Source organism: Diplotaxodon limnothrissa, linkage group LG18, assembly GCF_057381915.1.
Source record: "Diplotaxodon limnothrissa isolate DT_005_m linkage group LG18, D_limnothrissa_male_GT1.1, whole genome shotgun sequence".
Classification (NCBI taxonomy): domain Eukaryota; kingdom Metazoa; phylum Chordata; class Actinopteri; order Cichliformes; family Cichlidae; genus Diplotaxodon; species Diplotaxodon limnothrissa.
In genome coordinates this window covers 20506825-20531250 of record NC_140613.1, presented here as the reverse complement: position 1 = coordinate 20531250, position 24426 = coordinate 20506825, and the positions used below count along the sequence as shown (strand labels likewise).

Genomic DNA, 24426 nt, shown 5'->3' with positions numbered 1-24426 from the left:
GCAAACAGAAGATTGATAATAATGCACAGCAATTGGAATACATACAAAACATGAAGTGAAGTAATGCTAGATTAACCTATCAGAATCCGAGCACTTCATTAATCCCAGAAGTAATCAAATTGTCACAGTTGCTCCTAGACAGTAAGTAATACAACAAATTATGGAGTTAAAAAAATAGCTCTAATTATAACTATCCCACTATATTGCAAAAAATTAAATATGGTTGACATTGAGGTGTGTGAATGAATATTTGTGTTTCACCTTATTTAACCGTACTGATATCTAGCTGTAACTTTCCTGAACCAAGCAAGAGTGTGAAGATTTAGAAACAAACTAGTTATAAACTGTGTTCAAGGTCATGGCCTACTCTATGTGTCTTCATTATCAGGCCGGTGCCTACATGACTGTGGGGAATGAGCTTCCTACCACTGAACACATAAAGATTGTATCCACAGGATGGTTTTAAAGGAGCTGTTATTATTTCGTCTGATGGTAATTGACCACTTTGCACAGGTTTTAACTTTCTATCTCTAAATCTCAAAAAATCCTTTTTCCACAACAAGGTGCCCCTCTCACCAAATTTCACTTGCTATTTTCTCTGTAGAGGGTGAGCTACTATTGCACTGTGTACTTGTGCTTTAGATGGAGGAATTGTAGGCGAGGGAGAAAGGATTTCCTGTGCAGTTCAGTATTGCTCCTGTGACTGTTTAGCACATCATGGAGATATCCAGCATTGTACTGTCCAACCTGCCTCTCCAACACCACTTTAAGAGAGTCCAGCTCCCCATAATGTGCCTTGAGGATCAATTTATTGAGCCTGTTGGCATCTGTGAGTAAATAATTTATTAATTTGACTTCTTGTAGTCTATACATATTATCCACGTCTTCAGGTTAATGGCGCTCCTTTGCCATTTAGATTTATGAAAAATACCAAAACTTGGCAGTACCAGTACTGAGTCATGCTGCTTTTAAATATTAAATTCAAAGATATTTTACTTGCCAAGAGAGTCTGCAAAGGATCAGGATCAGATGCAAACCAATTCCTGACTGATAAGTCTGGTTAACACACACAGACTCTGGCGCAATGCCAAAGTATAGTTACCTTGACATGCTGTAAACCTGAGGACATTGCACAGATACATGACTGATTGCAGACTGTACACATGTAGGGAATGCTATTACAGCTACAAATGAATGACAACACGGTGACACAGATTTAATCAGTTAGCAGAAAGACTGTCTGTAGCACAGCCAGGTTGTTTTCTGAGTAGACGTTTGTTTTTGGTTTTTTTGGCATATCCCATATCCACAAAGTCATTTCAAAATTGATAAGAATTAAAATAAAAATAGTAATTCAAATCCTCTCTGACGATCATGATTAATTTATTAGATAACTATTAATTTTAGCATACAGTCAGGCTGTCCAGCTCTTTGGATCTTTTTTTTAAACAGCAGCTAACGTTTATCTTTGGCATCCTCCTGTAACAAAAACAGTATCTTTACTGTTGCCAGGATCGGGGCTTTTTATTATCTCAAACACAACACACAAGCTAATGGGATTCACATTTAATAGTATGGTACTGTATTTGTAAGTTATGGCATGTGCAGTGAGATATGCACTATCTCACACGTTTCAACTACCTGGTGTTAAATGTGACTGTTAGTATTATAAAACTGAAAAGCCCATGCTATTAACCTTGAAGCATCGACTTTCAAGCCTCTGATATCTTGAATCTTATGTAATTTCAAAAAATTAATTTGTTGTTGAGAATTTTGCAGTTTATTGTCAGAGTATAGCTGGTGCTGTATCCTGCCTGCAGTGACTGCTGCAAATCCCATTTCTCAGGTGGGTTTGACGTGTTGAACCTTGAGGACACAGCGCTCACAGTTCAACTGGAGAAGGATGTTGGACAGGAACTGTGAGAGAGGAGATTATCAGTGATTATAAAGGCACGCCGCATCTGAGGCTGTATGATTTGTATTCAGAAATTGTTTTTCCTTACACTGGATAAAGCCTCTAAGATCACATCTTTGTTATCCCGATCAGAGGAGGAAAGTGAAGCTTTTAGATGAAAAGTCACTGTTTGGAAATCTTAAAGCAAGATACAAATAAAAATACACTTATTTAAGTACTGCAGATATTTGATGTATATAAATGTTAAAATAGATATATGGACATTTCATTGACTGTACCTTTGTCTGAGCTTGTGTCAGTTGTGGAATCCGTGTTTTTGTTGGAAATGCCAGCAGTGTTTCCACTTCCTGGGAAAGATACAACACCCCTGTTATCCAGATTTGCACAGCTGTCTAACAGTCTGTATTCTTAAAAGACTCTATCTAATGATTTAAAGCAGGTGTGTCAAACCTGCCAGAATTGGCCTGGCAAGGATTCCAATCCAACCCACTGGATGCCCTTGGAAAATGTGAGGGAGGACTTAAATTGTGGACTTTTACCTGTATTTTCATGTTTTACAACATTTCCTACTGATAGAATCGAATAGTTCTTTATTGTCATTGTACATGTACAACAAAATTGTGGAATTGTCATAAATACTTCCTTGATGGCTTTTCACATTAAATCAAAGTAATTATGTAGAAGATAAAGAATTAAATGTTAAATTAAATGTTTTTTCCACTACTTATACTAGAAATTTCTAGTATAGGCAGTTTTTTTCTTTTTAATGGATCCACAGCAACAAAAAATAGAAAGAAAAAAGAAATGCTACCACAACTACCCAACTTTTAAAATATCTTTAATTGGAGACAATTTGGGATTCTATAGTAGGAAAGTATGTTTCTTGATATACTGATATACTGCTGTTAATAATTCCACCCATGCTTGTCCTACCAATGGTTATGAAAACTTCTGTCATGATATACTGTAGGGTCATTCAAACAATGACCAACCTGCAACAGTGGAGACTGATGTTATGAGGTCATCTAAAGGAATAGATGCAGTAGTGCTGCTTTTTTGGCTGGTTGGTGTAGAATCAAAGACTGAGGTTGTTTCGATATCTGCTAGCGTAGTGGTGGTGCCCGCTGTTGCAGTGGAGATGACTGAAGATGGTTTCTTAATTGCTAGTGTAGATGTATCACTGCTTGTCTGGTTGGTTGCTGTAGATATTGGCACTGTGGATGCTGAGGCTGTGCTGACATTAAGTGTGGATGCTGCATTGAGCACTGGTGTGGTGATGTTTGTATCTGTATATATTATATTGTTGTTTCCAGTGGCTTGTTTTCTTGTTGGTACTTGGGTCAGAACTGTAGCAGAGAAGAAAGAGTTGCATTATAAATATTCAACCCTGAATCCACAAATTCTTACTTGTGAATGCAGACCTTGCTATTTTGCATGTTCACTCGCACTTACATTCTGTACAGGTTGACCTGTAGTCACGGCAGCAGTCACCAAATGTCAGACATATCTGATCACAGTAACATCCCCTGAAACAACTGGAGTTTTGTCCAGGGCAGCATAGCACTGGTGGACCTGCACAGTCTGGAAACAGCACACACACCACAGCTTCTGGCATAAAACTGCATGATCAGCATGGCACATATTTGTAATTTTGCAACATGCTATTTTGAAATATACTAGTAATGTGTAAAAATATAAAGTAATGATCTCACAAACAGTAATCAAAAAGATGAATAATATTAAATACAGAATAAATGCAACTGTAATAAATTTGGTTGTTTGTGTGTTGTCAGATTGAGGAATTTCTGAAATGCTTTGTGGACAGGCAACAAGGTGGTTAGGGTTCAGGAGTGAGCAAGGATCACTAAATGGAATGAGAGCGGTGAAAACACTTCATTAGTTCCACATTAGATTGACAGGTGGTGACTGTGGAGGCTATTTGAGTATAATAAACTGATTGTCACGTTCAAGAAACCAGTTGATGTGAGCTTTGGGACATGGAATGTTATCCTGCTGGAAGCAGCCACCAAGATATGGTCATAAAGACATGGACAGTACTCAGGTAGCCTGTGCAGCAGCCTGATCAGTTCATACAAGGCCAGATGGAATCATGCTTTCATTTTGCCTATGTCTAAATGTCACAGTAGAAATGGGACCAGACATCTAATCTTCTTTTGTCTAATTTTGGTGAGCCTCTGGATCATAGAGCCAGTTTTCTGTTTTTAGTTGAGAGGAACAGCACTTGGTGGGGTCTTCCACTTCTGTAACCAACATATTTTTGTGCATTCAGAGATGATGTTCTTCACACCTTGGCTCTAATGAATGTTTTATTTGAGTTGCTGTTGCCTTAGCATCAGCTCAATGCAGTCTGGCCATTCTCATTTCACCTTGGGCATCAACACGGTATTTTCACCCAGAGAACTGAGCAAAAATCCCTTCAACAGTTTCACTGGATATTTTCATTGGGTATTTTCTTTTATCCTGGAATATTCCCTGTAAATGTAGAGATGTTTGTATAGGAAAATTCCAATAGATCAGCAGATTCTTAAAATACTCAGACAGTCTGTCTGCACCAACAACAATGTCACATTCAAAGTCACTTAAGTCACTTAAATCTCCTTTCTTCCCTATTCTGATACTTGGTTTGAGCATTGTCACCATGTCTCCATGTCTTCTTGCTTTCTTTGAGCTTTCGCCATGTCTACCTGGTATGCCTAACAAAGTGGCTTGTGAGTGTACTTGTAGCTTGAGTAGGTGACAAAAATCAAATTCATTATTGTGGGGTTTAGATATAGGCAGCGTCTGTCGCACTGAACACAATGGCTAATTGTACAAAGATTGTTGTGGGTATTACCTGTTGGTTTAGTAGTTGGAGCTGGTATTTGGGCTAGAAAAATGGAAAGACAATGACAACAATATAAAAACATATTTATATTAAAGAAACATGTTAAATTTTAAATACATATTCTTAACATACAGTTATGACTTAATTTTTCTTGCCCAACAGGTACCAAAAGTACGAGGACTTAAATACATAGTAATGATATTACTTTCCTGCCAGTTTGAAGGTTCTTCTGCATCTGTACATTGCCAGACTGTAGCATAATGGCCTTGGCATCAGCATCAGCTCAAGCACCATGATAGATATTTAGAAATTCAGATCTACTCAGTCCATTCCTGAGATATGTATTCGAGCACTAGAACCAGCTAAAGGAGGCTCAGCACAGGGAAGTAAATATCATCATTTGTCACTAATAGCAGCCTCAAGCTCCAAACCATAAAACTAGTAGTGTTAATGCTTACAAACTCAGTCTAATCTTTACTAGTTAGAATAGTTTGCTTGCTGTTTTTGTTAGCTACTTAAGTGAAATCCAACAATACCAGAATTATTGACCATGCATTCACCTATATATCCAGGGACATGAACTCAAACTATCAGTAACATTAAAGAGGATCCACCTGAAAACACATCAACTAATTAAAAAAATCTAAAGGATCTAAAAGTAGGTTCTACTCTTGTTAAAACAGCAGTTTGAAAGTATATATAATGTCTCAAATACATTTTTGTAGTATGAAATAATTGTGCCATAACTTTTTGAAACTGTTAAATAGTAGCCAATAGGCATAGCTTCACTTACCATCACAGAGAAACCTTAAGAAAAGAAAAATGCACAGAACAAATACATCCATGGCTCTATGTGGTGTTGTAACACTTGAGAGTAAGGATTCCACATAAACATGCCCTCATACAGATACAGACGAGCTTTTCAAGCAAGAGCAATCCTATTGTTTGCTAGAAAAAAAACAATTACCTTCCTTATCTGTATCATGTTACAGGTTTTGTGTTATTTGTTTTTCCTTTGTTTGGGTTGGTGTTCCTGCTGTACTGCAGGTGGTTAATGGGTTGTACCTTAAAAATGTACACGTAAACTTGGGACCAAATGGCTGCACACAAAGAAACACAAATGTCCTTACAGTCCACTTTTATTAGAGTAGTAAGTTCATCAGAAACCTTCAACAATGCAGGAAGCCAAAAACACCTTATGAAATGTGATCATTCACCACATACTTTTTAAATTTTTTATATTATCCAATGAGAATAATAGCTCAATTTACATGTAGAGTACAATGATTATATCAAATATATGTAGAAATAATAAGAAAAAGATAGGTATCTAAACATTCATGAAAAAATAGATATGCTGATATTCAGAAAACATAGCCCTAAAAAGCTAGGTAAAGACAACACTTGCTGGCTAACGAAGAAAAGCCAAAATCATTACACTCATCTGTTCTTTTTTATCCATATGGAGTTTTATGTAACTGATAGAGATTAAACTCATCCACATTCAAAGACAGTGTTTCATCTGGCATTCACACTCTCCAGCTCTCTCCAAACTCTTTAGTGCTTCTGGCTATGGTACCATCTGGCTTCATCCTGTCATTTTTTCTCTGAGCATCAAAGTTTCCACACAGGCCTCCCACCTTCCTTTTATAAATGTGTGGTAGAGTAATCTCTGCAGAATAAATATGAGCGTTTAATACATTGTATGAATATGGGAAACGATAAATTATTTATTAGCTTAAAGTGGAATGACACATTAAATAAATTACATCATCTGCTTTTGATATTGTACACTGGCTACCTGCTGAATGGTGTCCATTAAATGCCACTGACAAGCCAAAATCAGTTTGTAGGTAGATATGAGAGGAACGCTTCCAGATCTTTAGACCACCAGTCACTGAGACGGGCATTTCCGTAGGTTTTCCATCCACCTGAAGAGGAAAAAAAATCTCTCAGTGCAATTTAAGATAACTGAAGTATATGTAGATGTCAATTCTGCTGTTCATTCCTGTATGATTATGTTTGTTGTATGAAGAGAAACATACATTTTTGTTGAGGAAAAGTTTGAGTATTAGCTGAAGTCTTTCCTATATTATCAAATACGTACAAGTTATTGAGATTCTATTAGCTTTCAGTGCGTAATAGCTAATGTTAGCATGCTAGTGTGATACAATCACAAGCAAAGTACATTATAACGCTTACAGTCTTATACTTGCTTAGTTTTAGTTCCGTACCCTTGCAAATTGAGATTCATAGGATTATATTACTCGCACACAGACACAATAACATCTAGGCACCGGATAAACATGGAATATTGCCATTACTGTTTTTTACACATTGTCTCTCTTCCTCTGTCTTATACCTACAAATGTTAAAGTGAAAAGAAATGCGCTATCACACAGCATAATTTAGCACATATAACATCCTCTCCCTCGCTACAGTTGTAACACCTTGAAGAGAAATGGGAAGAGGAGCTAGTTATTTCCCAGACTGATTTTACAAATGTCTGTGTGTAGGTAGCATCACACTGTGCCACAGTAAAATGCTAAGAAGTTAATGTGTTAATACATACGATCAGTTTCCGATTCTTCTTGAACTCCACAGTGTGATTGTACACTCTGATCTTAAGCTCTTGTAATCTGTGGTGCTCGTCATGTTCTTTGCTGTCATCGTCATCATCATCACCTTCCCTGCTCTTCTGCTCTTCTTCACTGCTGCTGTCATTTTCATGCTGACTATCACCGCCCTGATCTAAGACGGGCGTGTTGATGCTTTCAATGTAGATGTCTGGAAGGTTGTTTGGCAAGTTGCTGGTCCTCACCAGCACGTAAGAGTGTTCACCCTCAAAGTCATGCTTCATTTTATCAAATGTTTTATATTCAGGGTCCTTCTTGATCGTACACTCATCGAAGTCTGTCGGGAACAAGAAGAGCAGTTAAATAAATAGGAACAAAAGCATAGTTTAGGTACATTGCAGGCATGTAGACTACCTGTAGACTGGCAGTAATAATTGCCCTTTTCATTTTGAAGGCAGACAGCATTTCCATCACATTCATCTTCATCATCACAGTCAATCTTTCCTATTCCGTCATCCTTCTCACATTCACATTTCTGACTGCAGTGATCTGTGTACCACTGTTCATTGAACTGAAAAGACACAGACAGTCAACATACCACATGACCACAAGCTCATTTTCAAAATTGTCCATATTGTCAATTTGTCTTACTTGGTGTTTGGTGCCATTCTTGTCCACACAGCCACATTGTTCCAGAGGCACACAAATCTTCATTTTCATGACAAAGCCATCATCGCACACACATCCAGGAACACAAACCTCATTGTCACTACAATGTGGTGGGCCATTCAAGAAAAAACAGGTTGGACTACATGCAGGGACACAAGTGGTATAGTGACTATACCGTGGGCAAATTGGTGCTGGGGAAGGAAAGATGTATAGAGTTGGAGAACAGATATATCCTCAGTTATAAACTTCAAATGACAGAAAAACAAAATAAAAAAAGTTTTTGTTATATATTGAAAATGTATTTGTTAATCCCAAAAAGTTGATTCTGTTCATCTGGATGTATCATTTTCATTGTCTTGATGCATGATTGAGCATGCATCAAGACATGTGCTTGTTATTGTCTTAAGCTTAGAACTGACATACATGCACAAACATAACATGACAGCTACTGTATACATTTTAGGAAACCCAATTCAATGTTTCAATTTGTTTTTATAACTATAGACACGCAAAAAGAACTTACTTGGTACCGTCAGGGTTGTTTGTTGCGGTCTTGCTGTTGTTGTAGATTGCGGTTTATTTGTTGTGGGCTGGGGTCCAACTGTGGTTGATGGTTGTGGCCCAGCTGTTGTTTCTGGCTTTCGTTGGGTTGTGGTTGATGGTTGTGGCCCAGCTGTTGTTTCCGGCTTTAGTTGAGTTGTGGTTGATGGTTGTGGCCCAGTTGTTGTTTCCGGCTTTAGTTGAGTTGTGGTTGATGGTTGTGGCCCAGCTGTTGTTTCCGGCTTTAGTTGAGTTGTGGTTGATGGTTGTGGCCCAGCTGTTGTTTCCGACTTTAGTTGAGTTGTGGTTGATGGTTGTGGCCCAGCTGTTGTTTCCGGCTTTGACTGAGTTGTAGTTGTTGTTGGATTGACCAGTTCTGTAACAATATTTCACAGTCCGGTCTGTCATTTAGATTGTCAGATAGTGTTTGGACTGCACAAAATATAGTTAGGACATTAGGATTACCTGCACAGCGCCCATGATAAAGTGACACATCATCTACTGCCACATCAGACTGAGTATTCGAACCTCTTCGTCCTTCAAATATAATCTAAAAGTAAAGCGGTTACTGTTACATGGCACTATACTTGTGATGGTATACAGAGTGATTAGGTTACACTTAAATTAAAAGTATTGGACTGTTATTTATTTGCAGTGCAGTTTTCCAACATCAGATAGGTCTAATAAAGAAATGTCTCTGATAGGTAACACACCTGGAAAGTGTCTGTTGCTGTAATGTCCACCTGAGCCAGGTGCCACATATTTCCTTGGTCATTCTGCTTCCTCCAAATCTGATTGGCTATTCTGTTTTGGAGCAGGTAAACATGGAGGCCCATTGTATCTGCTGAGCCGTACATATGGTACCAGAACTGCAGACACTGAGGTCCAGAGTCAGAGCACTCAGAGCTGATGAAACGCGCTGTGTCTCCATATGATGCACTGTTGGCGTCAATGTAAAGATAGTGGCCACCTGAATAGGGACATACATTTTTAGACAATAATATTGAGAATGATTCAGTAAATTACACATGTTCAAGTCATTTACATGGTTAAAACTGCTTGTTAAATTTCTTTGCATCGACATTTTTAACATTAAACTGAAAAAAAGGGAAAAAAGAAAACTATAATAAAACAAAAATAAAGAAATAACTAACGATCAAATGGTTTTAACAATGCAACTATGGTTAATATTAAACAGAAAATTTGTGTGTGGTTTACTTATTTTTTTTCCTGGAAAAATAACTGTTTCTGGCTTGTGAAAGCTAATTACCTCCTGTGGTGTGATCTGAAGATGGTCCAGTATTGATCGTAGGAGTGGAGCCACTCTGTCTTGTCCAATCAAAAGCATCAGTTATCATCTGATTCCACTGACATAAATCTTGCTCAAAATCACAGTGCATCTGGCATGCTGTTAAAAAAGAGAAAGAAATATGATTACATCATTGATACAGTAATTTTAGATATTACGTAATGGATTTGTAAACCAGAATAAACTAGAATGGGAAACAAGAGCTGCTGTAAAATTATTACTATACCTGGCTGCAGAGGTGGCCGGCTATCTGGAGCTTCAGTAACATTGTTCTTATTAATTAGGTTGGTTGTTTCCTCCACTACGGGAGGGACAGTGATATTTATTATCGGTGGTTGGAAGGTAGCAGTGAGCATAGGAGGCTGTGGAGCTGCAGTGGTTTGGACAGGGACTCTTGGGGGCGCTGTGGTATTAAGATCAGGTCTAGCTGATTGTGTTGTAATTCCACCTACCAGATCTGCAACAGTATAAAAATGTTATTAAGTGTCTGCATAGAAAGTTGGAAACAGCTTTTCAAACCTGGTAAAGTATATTTTGTTTTTTATATGCTTCTTACCTGAGCAGCGGCCGTGATAAAGCTTCAAATCATCTATGGCCACATCTGACTCATCATTGGATCCTCTGCGCCCCTCAATAATGATCTAAATGATAAAATTAAATTGAATGATATGTTTGCAGGATAATTTTTTATAACCAGAAAGCAGGCCACACTCCATGGTTTGAAATAGGTCACCTGAAAAGGTGTGGTTGGTTCAATGTCCACTTGAGCCAGGTGCCACATATTTCCTTGGTCATTCTGCTTCCTCCAAACCTGATTGGCTATTCTGTTTTGGAGCAGGTAAACATGGAGGCCCATTGTATCTGCTGAGCCATACATATGGTACCAGAACTGCAGACACTGAGGTCCAGAGTCAGAGCACTCAGAGCTGATGAGACGAGCTGTGTCTCCATACGATGCACTGTTGGCTTCAATGTAAAGATAGTGGCCACCTGAACGGGGACATACAATCAGTAAGTTAAAGATATGCTTTTAGGCAATAACACTGAGAATAAATAAGTACAGAAGTTAATTTACAAGCCATTTGCACTTGTTGCTAAAACTGCCTCATAAAGTTTTTCATACTGAATGGAAAAAACAAAAAACAAAAAAAAAACAAATCACCAAACTGGCTTTAATGGTGTTACTGTTTTATTCGGGAAGTTTAACACTATATAACCTCAGTATATTAACTTTATTTTCCCTATGTCAGAAAGCTAATTACCTCCTGTGGTGTGATCTGTAGAAGGTCCTGTATTGATAGTAGGAGTGGAGCCACTGTTTCTTGTCCAATCAAAAGCATCTGTGATCAACTGATTCCACTGACATAAATCTTGCTCAAAATTACAGTGGAATTGGCACACTGTTCAAAAAAGAAAAATATGATTATATAAGGCATAGAATAATTCTAGACATAAAATATCCATCCATCCATTCTCTTCCTCTTATCCTTATCAGGGGTGGGGAACTGGAGCCTAACTGAGCTTCCATTGGGTGAGAAGCAGGGTACACACTGGACAGGTCACCATTATATTGCAGGGCTAATACAGACAGACAACCATTTGCACTCACATTCACACCTATAGGAAATTTACAATCAACAATTAACCTAACCCCACTAACTGCATGTCTTTGGGCTGTAGAAAGAAGCCACAGTACCCCGAGAGAACCCACACAAACATGGGGAGAACATGCAAACTGCACACAGAAAGGCGTGTTGGAGTAAAACTCATGACTTTTATGTAGTGAGTCAACGGTGCTAACCACCACCCCACACTGCTGCACAAATAATGGATGTGTAAACCAGAGGTGGGACCAAGTCATTGTTTTGCAAGTCTCAAGTAAGTCTCAAGTCTTTATCCTCAAGTCACAAGTCAAGTCTCAAGTAATGTCAGGCAAGTCAGAGTCAAGTCTCAAGTCACTGGTTTAAAAGTCCGAGTAAAGTCACAAGTCTGAAACTTTGAATTTCAAGTCCTTTCGAGTCTTTCAAAAAAAAAAATAAATAAAAGAATGTTGCAGTTATATGCTAAATGTAAATATTAGACCATGTGATTTTTAAATCTGTTTTTCTCAACACATGACAAAATAGTGAACTTAGAAAATATACACAAATTGTGAAATTGCACCTCTATAAAATGCAGCTCAATTAAACCTAGCTCCAAGAATAATTTTCACAGACTGTTCTGAGATAAGCTGCATGTTATTCTTGGATGCGCTTGTAGGACCGGCTTTAAAATAGCATGACAAAAATATCATACACATTAAAGCTAGTTGACATCACAAAGTTAGATGAAGTCAGCTATCTCATCACAGCAAAAGAGAAGCACCACCTACCGTTCTTTATGCAACTTCAACTGTCGGACAAAGTTGGAAGTTGTTCCATCTCTGTCCGTGATTCTCTTCTTGCATATTTTGCATATTACATTTCGTTTTTTTTGTTGACTACTTCATAGTTTATGTACCTGAAAAAAATAACTCCTTGCAGCATTTTTGAGCGTTTTTTTTTTCTTCTTAAAAAACTCTGGTTAATTTGATTGACTGTGCTACAGCTCACGCACACATACGTACGGAGTGTGGTTGGAATAAATGAATGAATTAATTGAATTAAAGGTGCACACTTTCTATATAATATGTGTGTTAAATTTTAGATTTGGGGTGAAATATCAAGTCTTTTCAAGTAAACCGGTTCAAGTCCAATTCAAGTCCCAGGTCACTGGTGTAAAAGTCCAAGTCAAGTCACAAGTCTTAGAACATTTTTTCAAGTCAAGTCTAAAGTCATAAAATTAATGACTCAAGTCTGACTGGAGTCCAAGTCATGTGACTCGAGTCCACACCTCTGGTGTAAACTATTATCTGTTAGAGTATAAATGGGACATTGAAGTGTTACTGTGAAATTATTACTATACCTGGCTGCAGAGGTGGCCGGCTATCTGGAGCTTCAGTAACATTGTTCTTATTAATTAAGTTGGTTGTTTCCTCCACTACGGGAGGGGCAGTGATATTTATTATCGCTGGTTGGAAGGTAGCAGTGAGCATAGGAGGCTGTGGAGCTGCAGTGGTTTGGACAGGGACTCTTGGGGGCGCTGTGGTATTAAGATCAGGTCTTGCTGATTGTGTTGTAATTCCACCTACCAGATCTGCAACAGTTTAAAAATGTTATTAAGTGTCTGCATAGAAAGTGAGAAACACCTTTCCAAACCAATAATGGTATGTTATGATATATAAACCTTTTACCTAAGCAGCGGCCGTGATAAAGCTTCAAATCATCTATGGCCACATCTGACTCATCATTGGATCCTCTGCGCCCCTCAATAATGATCTAAATGATAAAATTAAATTGAATGATATGTTTGCAGGATAATTTTTTATAACCAGAAAGCAGGCCACACTCCATGGTTTGAAATAGGTCACCTGAAAAGGTGTGGTTGGTTCAATGTCCACTTGAGCCAGGTGCCACATATTTCCTTGGTCATTCTGCTTCCTCCAAACCTGATTGGCTATTCTGTTTTGGAGCAGGTAAACATGGAGGCCCATTGTATCTGCTGAGCCATACATATGGTACCAGAACTGCAGACACTGAGGTCCAGAGTCAGAGCACTCAGAGCTGATGAGACGAGCTGTGTCTCCATACGATGCACTGTTGGCTTCAATGTAAAGATAGTGGCCATCTAGAAAAGGTGATTGAAAACATTAAAGATATAATAATATAAGGAATAAGTCCACCTTTAGATGTATTATGGTTTTATTAACTGTCAGTGTAAATTTTACATCAAATCTTACCACCAGTGTGGTCAGCAGAGGGGCCCGTCATTAAAGTGGGGGTAGAACCTCTTTGCCAGGTCCAGTCAAAAGCATCCGTAATCGTCTGGTCCCAGCTACAAAGGTTGCTATCAAAGTTACAGTCAAGATTGCAGACTAAAGGGAAACATTTGGAGAAAAAAAATAGCATGAGTCATGAGATACTTGCTAAACTTCCTAAAAGTGAACCCTAGTTACCATTAGAATCTGCACACTCAGTACATGAACAAGATGTAAATGTTAATTTTTAACTTAACATAAGGTTTTATGATGCAGAAACACATGACTTGTAAAATATAACTTCCTGTGTATTTACTTTGGTGTAAGGGGAGCATTTCTGTAGTTGTAGAAGGCTTAGTTCCACTTCCCAGGGCTGGAAAGCTACCTAAATAAAAACAACACTGACTTTTGGTAAACTCTGTCACATCAGTTATGCTAAAGAAGTTTATATCTTAAATGATTTACTTTCCAAACTGTTTACAACAGTATTGCATAGTTCCATATTTATTAAGCACCTACAGTTTGCTTTGCCTTTGTTACCTGAACATGAGCCAAAATGGACAGATATGTCATCTATGGCCACATCTGACTGATAATTAGAGCCTCGAATTCCTTCTATTATAATCTGAAAGGCATAAGAAGAAAATAGAATTCTAAATTAGGATATCAAGTCTTGATTTCCAGCAAGCCCTTCATACATTTCTTATGTTCATGTATTGTCAAACTCACTTGGAATGGACCAGACACTTTGACATCAGCTCTTCCCAGATGCCATTCAGGTCCCTGGTTGTCCATCATGGACCAGAGCTTTGTTGTTTTACTGTCTTTCAGCAGGTAGATATTAAGAGCCATGGCTGTGGCTGAACCATACATATGGTACCAGAAATACAGGCAGAGTGGTCCGTTAAAATTACACGCCGAGCTCATCAAACGGGCAGAGTCTCCATGAGTTACACTGTCTCCCTCAAGGTACATGTAGAAACCAGCTATGGAAAAGTTGAATAGTACACATTAAGTATAAACAATGTTATGAAACCAACCAAAATAGACCCCAACCTCTAAAAAGGAAAAACAACAGAAGTAACAGACTGGTTTTACCTCCAGTGGTGTGGTCTTGGTTTGGACCTGTTAAATTTGTTGGTGTGGGTCCAGAGTGTTTTGTCCAATCAAAAGTGTCCTGCATAAGCTGCTCCCACCCACACAGATCTTTTTCAAAATTGCAGTTCAAGGGACAAACTATAGAAAGCAAAATGTAAATAATGGATGAAAGAAACAAACAATGGAAATGCTGATTTATGAGTTAATAATAATTTCTGAGATACAGTGCTTTTAAACTTTGAAAAAACTTTAATATCCCATCTAATGTGTCGAAGGTTATACCTCAGGTCAGCAAAAGAACTAAAATATATTTACACTTCTATTAAATATTGGCACATATAAAGCAAGCAAGGTTATTAGCTAAGCTAATATTTGTTTTGAAATGATTATTTGTAAACTGTATCACGTCACTTATTTAAACTAGTCCTCGATAAACTTTCTAAACTGTGAATGCTCTTACAAGTTTGATCTGGTGTTGGAGAAGCAGTTGTTGGAGGAGCTGTTGAGGTAGAAAGGCCTTCTGAAATTGGATGAAAACACACACAGTTAACACAACCTATCTAGACATCCTACTGTATATTTACTTGTATGATAATAACAGTGTCATCCTCATATTTGATGCAAATACCCACCACAGGCTGTGCCAGTCTGCCAATTTGGAAGTTCAACTCCTGAAACCTGGCATGCTGTTGCATAGGACTTCAGAGATTCACAGAGTGTGTGTTGGTCGCCGCTCGTAGCACAGTAGTCATACACACAACTATTGAGGTAAATGCTTGGGTGAATGTGTTCATGACAGGGCATGAAAACACTGCCAAACAGCACTGAACACTCATTGTAGGCTGTATCCCTCTCATCCTTGTCACAGAGTCTTGGATTGTTTGGACGAGCTAAACACCTGAGAAAATTTAGACAAACAGAGATTAGTTACTTCTAGATTATACTGTACATGGACGTAACTTTGTGCTGAACATTGAGGGGGTCAAGACCTCTATCTAAATAAATAAATAAATCTGGGTAAACTCCCAGATGATTAAACATGCAACTATCTTGCTGGTAATAACCGAAATGGATAAAGAAAATCAACAGCCTATCTATGCAAGATAATTCATAATTTTATTGGGGGGGGGGGGGGGGTGTAATATTAGCTGGGTCTGATTATTGGGAGGGAGGTCATAACCCCCCTAGAAATTACGCCCCTGATACTGTATAAAACATGTTGATGTAATTTTAAATAAATTACGATGCATAAAGAAAAATATATGCTAGTGTGTGAGTTTAGTACATTGGCTAGCCAAGGCGCCAGGTTGTATTCACTCAAAAAAACAACTTTTCACCCTTAATATGCATGATGCGACCATTCTGAGTAAAAAGAAGCTGAAAGATATAAAATCAAAGGTTTATTTATTCAAATACTCAATCTTCAAGGAAAACGTGCTTTGTATAAACTGAATATATACAAATCAAGTAAATTTAATTTGACCAGATTCATTTCAACATTTTACATGGAACACTTACATAATACATAATTTAATTAAAGTCAGCAGTTTTTGAAGAAATACGTGCTCCCTGCAGTTGTCTGACAAGCTGAGCAGATTTTTAGATGTTGGCTTGAAATAAAATACCTCCCTCTGTTGTGCCTGAACTGCAAATCCTGCATGTGTGTCTATTTCATGATTTGCCGTGATAGCAGGTTGGGTTATTACGTTGTGAATGTAATGTAATAACCCCCACCCCGCCACAAAGACACTCAGAACCTGCTTAGATTACTAACATACAACAACAATGCTGGCATGCTCAGGCTCAGCAGGTGATGTTCACTGATTTTACTAAACATGCTATGTTGCTTAATAGTATGAAAGAAAAAGCACAATTCAGGCTCATTGGAGAGTAAACACTGCCACTCTGCTGGCGCTAAAAAATGCAGTCATTTTACTAGCTTTTGTTTTTTTCAATACTATGCTGGTATATTTAGGTACAGAAGTGCCATACTGGTACCCAAATGTTTGCTGTTACTGTGTACAGTATTAAAATAACTCACTCAGAGTTGTTTGGGACCCTCCAGCTGTCACCAAACTCAAACGTTTCTGACACGTTTTGGCCTCCTGGAGTTACAAAGTCATCGTCCTGGTATCCAGAATAAGTGCCACACAGACCACACAGTTCATATTTGTAGTGCTCATCCACCTGCAGAAACAGTCTGTTCTCTCCATCTATGTGCATTTTGAGGCCAAAAGTTGTCTCCAAGATGATATGATTATTCTTCACATACACCCATACTGAGCCATATGTCCCGCTGGTGGAATATGGCAGTTGGACTTGCTTATAACTGACCTAAAGAAAGGACAGTCTTTTAATAATTGAACTTATTTTGCATGTTGTTTTACATAAAGTAGAGATAATATTTTCTTGAAATAGTTAGTTAGGTTAGTGCTACCAGTGACCTACTAACTAACTAAAGTATAGCCCTTTAGCTTGCTTAAGTTCCAGGTTGTAAACAGCTGACTTCCTCTAACGATCTGACACAACAGTAACTGACCTCTAAAAACGTGTGAAAGTCATCTGCCACTGTCATTAATGAATTACAGGAGATAATGCAGAACAAAAGAAGTCCTTGTGCAGTAAAATGTAAGCTGTAACTAATCCCAGATCACTGTTCTTGAAAACAGCCCTGTTGAATTTAAAGGTGAAGAAATGTTTTCAATGGTGTTAAAGAGAGAATTGCTTTCTTACATAGACCTCTCCGCTTTGATTCAAGGTGAGATACAGATCCTCGACTTGGAGAGCCACGGCTTGAAGCTTGGATCTGGTGAAGTTCTGAAGGGGGGGGTGGGTGTTGTGTCCAGATACTGTGAACTGGACTGAGCTTCCTCCACCACATGTGGTGGTCAATATGTAACTGCATCCCCCTTGAAAGTCATATGCCAGACCGTCAAAGGTGATGTAGTGTGGATCACCGTACACACTGCAGGTGGTGGGTTTGAAAAGGAAGCAGCCTTTGACCCCATCTTTAACCTTACAAACTTCATTGTCTGCACATTGCATTTGAGTGCACTGCATATTGTTATTACCCATACACTGACACTGTTGCACACAATCTCCTTCCACCAGTATTTCTCCTTTCTGCAGGCAGAACAGAGTTATGTGAATAAATTACTGTGAAATTGAATATGTGAATAAGAAATTGTGTTGTGTTCATTTACCTCACTTACCTCATAGTGTTTTCCATTATACCAGCACCCACAGTCTTCTGCTGGGACACACTTTTCCCCACTGAGTTTGAAGCCAGAATCACACTCACATCTTGCCTCACAGCTTCCACAGGAGCCAGCTATATCCAGACTGGAGCACACCTCGGGACAGCCATCAGCACACGAGTTATAGTGGCTGTTCTCACCGCACTGAATGGCTGAGGGGATCCGAGAAAAAGACAGGAAAAAGTGCATGACCTTTACTGTTATCAGTTATTATTTGCCACTGTGCGCTCTATTTTGAAAAGGAGGAAGAAAACAAAAGCAGGATTTAATAACGCAACATACGGCAGATTGTGGAGTTCCTCAACATGGGTACTGCAATGCCAGCTTTATTGCAGATATCAATATAGACCCGTAGCGTCTCACATAGCACGGCTTGGTCACCATGAGTAGAACACATGGCAAACACGCAGCCTCTGATATAGCTGTCTGCCCCTACAACTGATAAGCAGTCAGCAAAGGGACCAGTAGTAGAGAATAAGCCTCCACAGTACAGCTCGCTGGCATACTGTGTCTCCTCCAGTGGGTCACACTGAGGGAATAGAATGGTTTCACAGGAAGAGGCAGTTTTCCCAGTCTGCCAGCTTTCAGCCAAAGCTGTTGCGTTTTGTGAATCGAGGTTCCTAAAGTCATCTTCTTTGAGGTGGTTAAAGTTGCCACACATGCCACAGACTTTATCAGAATAGGTTGATGGGAGGGTGACGTGGACCACACCAGTGCTGTCAAATGAGACTGTAAGACCAAAAGTGGTTGCCAGCACAATAGTGGTAGGGGTGCTCCTGATGTTGACAGTGTCGCTGTTAAGGCTTAGTGGAAGCTTTCTCCAGATCCCATTAATCTGAAAAACAGTGTTAGTTTAGCCTTTTTTACCAGTTGCCATACACAATATGGACTTATTGCATTTGAAAGTTTATATAAAAGAAGGCACTTAGAAGATAGCTGTGCTCATAAAGGCCAATATGACCCATTAGTCCTTTGCCAGTGGCAATAAAATCTGCCCTTTATGCAATTATGGGAATCGCTGGATTTGGTGCTTTACTTGGCTCAGTGGTCATTACTTCATAATGGCGAGGCAAAAGGAAGTGCAGTTGTATGAACAGTAGTTATGGATTATGAAGTTTACAGAGCAGTATAAAACAGAAAATGTGAATACATAATACTATATTTTTATTAGGAAAATAGCTGTTACCAAACAGATATTCGTTCAGTAGTTGACAGTGGCTTTGTTTACAAAATATTGACTTCCTTAGTAATGTAAAATACTCAAATTGTCTTCATATGTATGTGTCAGAAATGTACTCTTCAGTGTTTGTAAATGTTAAAGGCTGGTATAATTAGTAATTAACTGTGCCCTAAATGTCTTCCATACATATAAGTAACTCACCACAACCCGGTCTGTTTGGCTTTTCAGCAGAGACACCCTGTAAATCCTCATGTTAATATTGATCTTCTGGACCTCTGGCAGAGATGTGTTATCATGCTGCTCATTGACCACTTCCACAGCGAACATGGGCAGGGTTTCAGTGGGTGAGCAGGTCTTAGCCAGAACATAAGTGCAGGCGGTCGTAAAGCGGAACAATACTCCATCAAAAGTGCTGCCATCTGCGGGACTGTGTATAGTGCACATCCCAAAGGTAGAAGGCCCATTGGGGCCTCTTCTTTGAGGACCACAGAGTTGGCCTTCAGGGCAGTGAGAGGGAAAGCAGGAGAGCTGGCCAGCAGAACAGAGGCAGCGGGTGGTCTCATCTGTCCATATCTCTGCATTCGATTCACACTGTAGTCCTGTTGGGGTGACCATATTAACAGCTTATCGACACCTATGTAGGATTAATAACATTAAAAAACTGTATTCAGTTTTAATATTGTAGTTCAGAATATTTTCTAAAACATCCTCATCAAAAAATGTCTTTGTGACAATTCTTATGACACGTCTTCTGTTTTTATGTACCGCACAAAGGTTATTATGAATACAGTTCAATCTTTTAATTGATTTGTGGCACTAGAGCTGTTGTTGAGAAGTTTAATTTGGTAAATACTTACCACAGGAGCCTTTTCTTACACCTATCTGTTTAAATGTGATCTCTTTCTCTATGGACAATCCTTGAACCACTTCAAACACAACCTAATATATAAAAAAGGTAATTTATTTAAGGACATGCTATAGAATATTTATATTATGACAGTACAGTTCTAATGTGTGCTGCTATGTTTTATTTTACCCGAGTCCTGGACTCAGTGATGTTCAGGGGCACAAACGCTTGCCTCCATGCATTCTGAGGGAGAGCAGGAGAGGTCCAGATTTCTACTGAACCAACGCTGTTTTTTAGCAAGACACGAAGTTCAGACCCATTAGCTGCAACTGGGACAAGGTACCAGAACTCTAGACAAGCCTGGCCCTCAATCCCTAGTGGACCACTCTCTGAAACATTCACTGCAAAATCCCCTGGAGGAGAAAAAGACAAATAAGAAAACTTAATACGCTACATATTTTAAATGCTGATATGTGCTGATAATATATATTTAACAGAAACAGCTCTTCATCTTTGTTCTTGTAATTAAACAAGTACTGCCTTGTACTGAACATCTGCTGTGAAATAGCTGTAGCTGTAGAAGCTGTCTGTTTGTGTTGCTGTAGCTACTAAATTTGAATCTCATGTGTAGGCTCTCTGTTTGAGTGCTCCCAGGAAAACACCAGGTTGTAAAAGAATATAGCCTATTTCAGATCAATTTGTGATAATGTGGTGAGACACGAATACAATCGCAGCCTGTGTGTAGATTAAAACAGAACTGTGGATGGATGTTCCCGATATTTCGCCAAAGGTTGGGACAAAATTAAAGGTTAATTAATTCATTCAACTTATCTCTCAGAGCCAGAGTGAACCCAGAACTGTAAATTGGCTTGATGACTTCAAAAAGCAGTTCAGGCTACTGTTTTCTATTAAATATAATTGTCTTCACCTGCTCCTTTTTCACTCGCCAGCCACTCACAGTTCAGATTGGCATGTCTGTCATCAAAACACTGTATAACGTATTCTAAAGGAAACAAAAAATGAAATACGTCATTATGTACAACATGTTTGATTTGAGTTCTTATCTAAAGCAGGTCAGGTAATTATGAAATTCTTAAAGGTCTTAATAACTGTGCTACATCGTACCTGAATGTGCCCTCCACTCCGGTAAAGTAACTGATAGGAAGTCATTTTCAGCTCTGAAATAGGAAATCAATGACCAATAACCAATGTAACAAAATAAAGGACTGAGTTAAAAACTTGACTAAAAACTTTCTTTGTTTTAATTTAAATAAACTAAACTAAAATATTATTAATCACAGATAAACTAAAAAAATTTAAATGATCTTGAAACCTACCTGCATTGAGTCCCTGTCTGAGTTAGAAAGAGAACAGCCACTGTGACCACCAAATCTGTACGTATGCCTCCAAGCATAGCTGATCCTTTAATAGCAACCTCTCGGCTGCTCTCCTGTTGCTAAAACTCTTTTTCTCTTTGATGAGTTGAAGAATGAATGATGAGCAGTAACTGCTGTTAAGCCTTTTGGTGGAAGCAAAGCTTAAGCGACTGTTTGAATGCGAGCGCAAGCCTGTACTTTATGTCTTGTTCTCAGAATAGAGCTTTGGGTTTAGGTATTTATCCCTTTTATTTGACCACCTGACCAGGTAACCTCAGCCGTGGGAGGAAAAAGAGGACAGCAGGGCATTAAGGCATGAAAGGGGTTGGACTAGCATAAAAATGTTGTAAAGGTGACGACAACCCTACCGCTATTTTGGTAAACAGTGCTAAGTGAGGTCAAGGTTTAGTGTTGCTATGCCATAAAAGGTTCTAGAGCAAGGTAAGTGCACATAGACACACACTTACAAAAACATAAATGAGCCCATAAACTTAAAAAAGAAACAATTAGTTTTAGAAATAACTCTTTAGATAGTGCTGATACATAGTATAGTTTATAAGTGTATTAGAAAACATTGAGGTGATGTGGAAGAATACAATAAATTTAATAAAGCACAGCTTGTATAATAAGCTATTATGTAATTGGACCCAGATAAGCAACATAGCAGAACAAAGTTTCAAAAATGCAACCAAGTAGGACAGGAACCCCGAGTCTAGATGCTGGTTAAGTTGGAGATACAGCTGGAGACACTGATGAGGTTCTCTGAGGGATTAGGTGGAGATGGGGAGAAGGTGGGTCACACAAATGAGAGTCTGAAAAGTGGAATAACAGAATAGCACTGAGATTTAAAACACAGGGAAAAGAGTCAGATTCGCTCTCAGAAGGCACACAAGAAAATTATTGGATCAGCGTGATTGAGAGAAGTTTGAATTGAGCGACTTGAGCCTTTCTCAGCTGTCACAGGCCTGGATTCACCCTGGAACTGTGGCCAGTCCATTACAGAGCTAACACAGAGAGACAATTAGCTACACTCTGCCACATCCACATCTAAAATCTAGATTTGTGTTGTCACACCTCCACTGTTTTGTCTGTTTAAATAGAACTATAGAACTTTATACGTTCATTCCCTCCCCAGATCTGAACGGTAATCACACACAGGTACAAAACAAAACAACTGCACTGAGACGCACTGGAAGAGATGGTCTCTACTCACCTCTTCAGATTTAAAAGGAACTCTAGAGTAGAGATGGACCGGATCGGTCCGATACTGACGTAAATTACTGGATTGGATATCGGAGAGAAATAAAAAATGTAATCTGATCCATTAAAGATAAAAAAAGCACCTCACAAAACTTGCAACATGGTGTAACTCGGCTCATAACCGTAGCACCTTGGAGCAGTGTGCTCACGTGATAGAGCGGCTGTGTGTAGTTGTAATGCTGGTTTTGTTGCAAGGCTACATCTCTGAGAAAGTTTTCCCCAGAGAAGTAAAGCAAGTGTGTAAGTTTATCTCTGAATGTTTGTAAAGCATTCCCACGTTAAGCTTAACAACCGATATATGGAGCGACTGCCTCTTCTTGCTGCTACTTCAATCGTGAAACTGATCAATGATCAGCTGATCTGCTTTTCTGTCGCGAGTCGTCTCTCTTGTTTGTTTTTGGCCCACTTCCCGCCAGAAAGAGGAAACCAGCAGCTGAACAACAGCAGCACGTTTAAGCTTGATAAGCTGTTGTTAGAATTTATTTATTACTTTGTAGACCAGGATCCTTTTCTACATAGCTGACGGCTGGTAACTGTGCAGGGGCGGATCTAGCAAAGTTTAGCCAGGGGGCCCGATAGGGCATGAACAGGGAAAAGGGGGCACAAAGACATACTTTTCTTTCTTATTCTCATTTAAAATGTCTAGCTTTTAATAAATAATTATCTTAATCTCACACCCAAAGTTTTAATTTGATGTAAAATATATAGAAGTCCATTACTGTATATAGTAACTGTTAAGTCTAATATACCCTAGTAAGCTATACTACTTTTTCCTTTGGGAAGACACCATCTGTGCAGTCTGCAATTCTGTTGAAGAAAGATGCTGAATCTTTTTAATTATTCTTGAAAAATAATTTATTTCTGTGCATTTCCCCCCCTGCATCAAATTTAATTTGATTACATCGATTAAGCATCATGAGGTGGAGGGTGGCTCCCTATTTTTTTTTGCTGGGAGTTTGCAACCCTATTAGTTAGGTTGCTTAATATTTCTGCTAAGTACTCTTTAAAATACCAGAATAGGAAGGATGGAGCAGGTTTAAGTTTATTAGATTGATCAGTGTTGCTGAACTATGAAATATTTTGGGCGCAGTGTATTTTTTACATACAGGTATAACAGAATAGCTTTAGTGTTGTTATTTATTTAAACTTGAGTATAAACGTATACAAAATCCAGCAAGATATTAAAAAAACGTGTTATTGATTAAAAAATATACTATACCTGATTCATATCGGTATCGGCAGATATCCAAATTTATGATATCCGTATCGGACATAAAAAAGTGGTATCGTGCCATCTCTAGTAAAATATATAGAAGTCCATTACTGTATATAGTAACTGTTAAGTCTAATATACCCTAGTAAGCTCTAATACCTTTTCCTTTAGGAAGATACCATCTGTGCAGTCTGCAACTCTGTAGAAGAAAGATGTTGAATCTATTTAACTCATTCACTGCCAGCCATTGGCAGTGAATGAGTTAAACCCATTGACTCATTCACTGCAATTGACGGCTATAGACGTCAATGGCAGTGAATGAGTTAATTATTCTTGAAAAATAATTTATTTCTGTGCATTTTTTTTCTACACTGCATCAAATTAAAGTTGATTACGTCGATTAATCATCATGAGGTGGGGGGTGGTTCCCTATTTTTTTTTTTGCTGGGAGTTTGCAACCCTATTAGTTAGGTTGCTTAATATTTCTGCTAAGTACTCTTTAAAAT

At 38.5% G+C, this 24426-nt stretch overlaps 1 protein-coding gene across 2 annotated transcripts; it reads right to left on the bottom strand.

Moving 5' to 3' along the window:
* Window positions 1–6121: 6121 nt before the first annotated feature.
* LOC146613493 (uncharacterized) lies at window positions 6122–21787 on the bottom strand. 2 transcript variants are annotated; one of them, XM_085378134.1, is made up of 33 exons: window positions 21409–21787; window positions 21197–21249; window positions 21000–21074; window positions 20261–20484; window positions 20082–20163; window positions 19426–19823; window positions 18327–18879; window positions 17991–18196; window positions 17521–17910; window positions 16829–17121; window positions 15420–15685; window positions 15248–15307; window positions 14788–14925; window positions 14419–14675; window positions 14230–14314; window positions 14006–14074; window positions 13672–13806; window positions 13303–13559; window positions 13126–13210; window positions 12798–13028; window positions 11117–11254; window positions 10588–10844; window positions 10411–10495; window positions 10081–10311; window positions 9816–9953; window positions 9259–9515; window positions 9011–9095; window positions 8529–8921; window positions 7988–8196; window positions 7751–7907; window positions 7333–7673; window positions 6562–6691; window positions 6122–6432 (listed from the first exon to the last, which is right to left on the bottom strand). In XM_085378134.1, exons 1-33 carry the CDS (start codon window positions 21483–21485, stop codon window positions 6290–6292), a joined length of 6498 nt encoding a protein of 2165 aa, XP_085234260.1. In that variant the 5' UTR covers window positions 21486–21787; the 3' UTR covers window positions 6122–6289. The 2 variants fall into 2 exon arrangements, with proteins under 2 accessions (XP_085234260.1, XP_085234261.1); XM_085378135.1 differs by having other exon boundaries at window positions 18000–18196; window positions 21409–21786.
* Between the last annotated feature and the right edge of the window lie 2639 nt (window positions 21788–24426).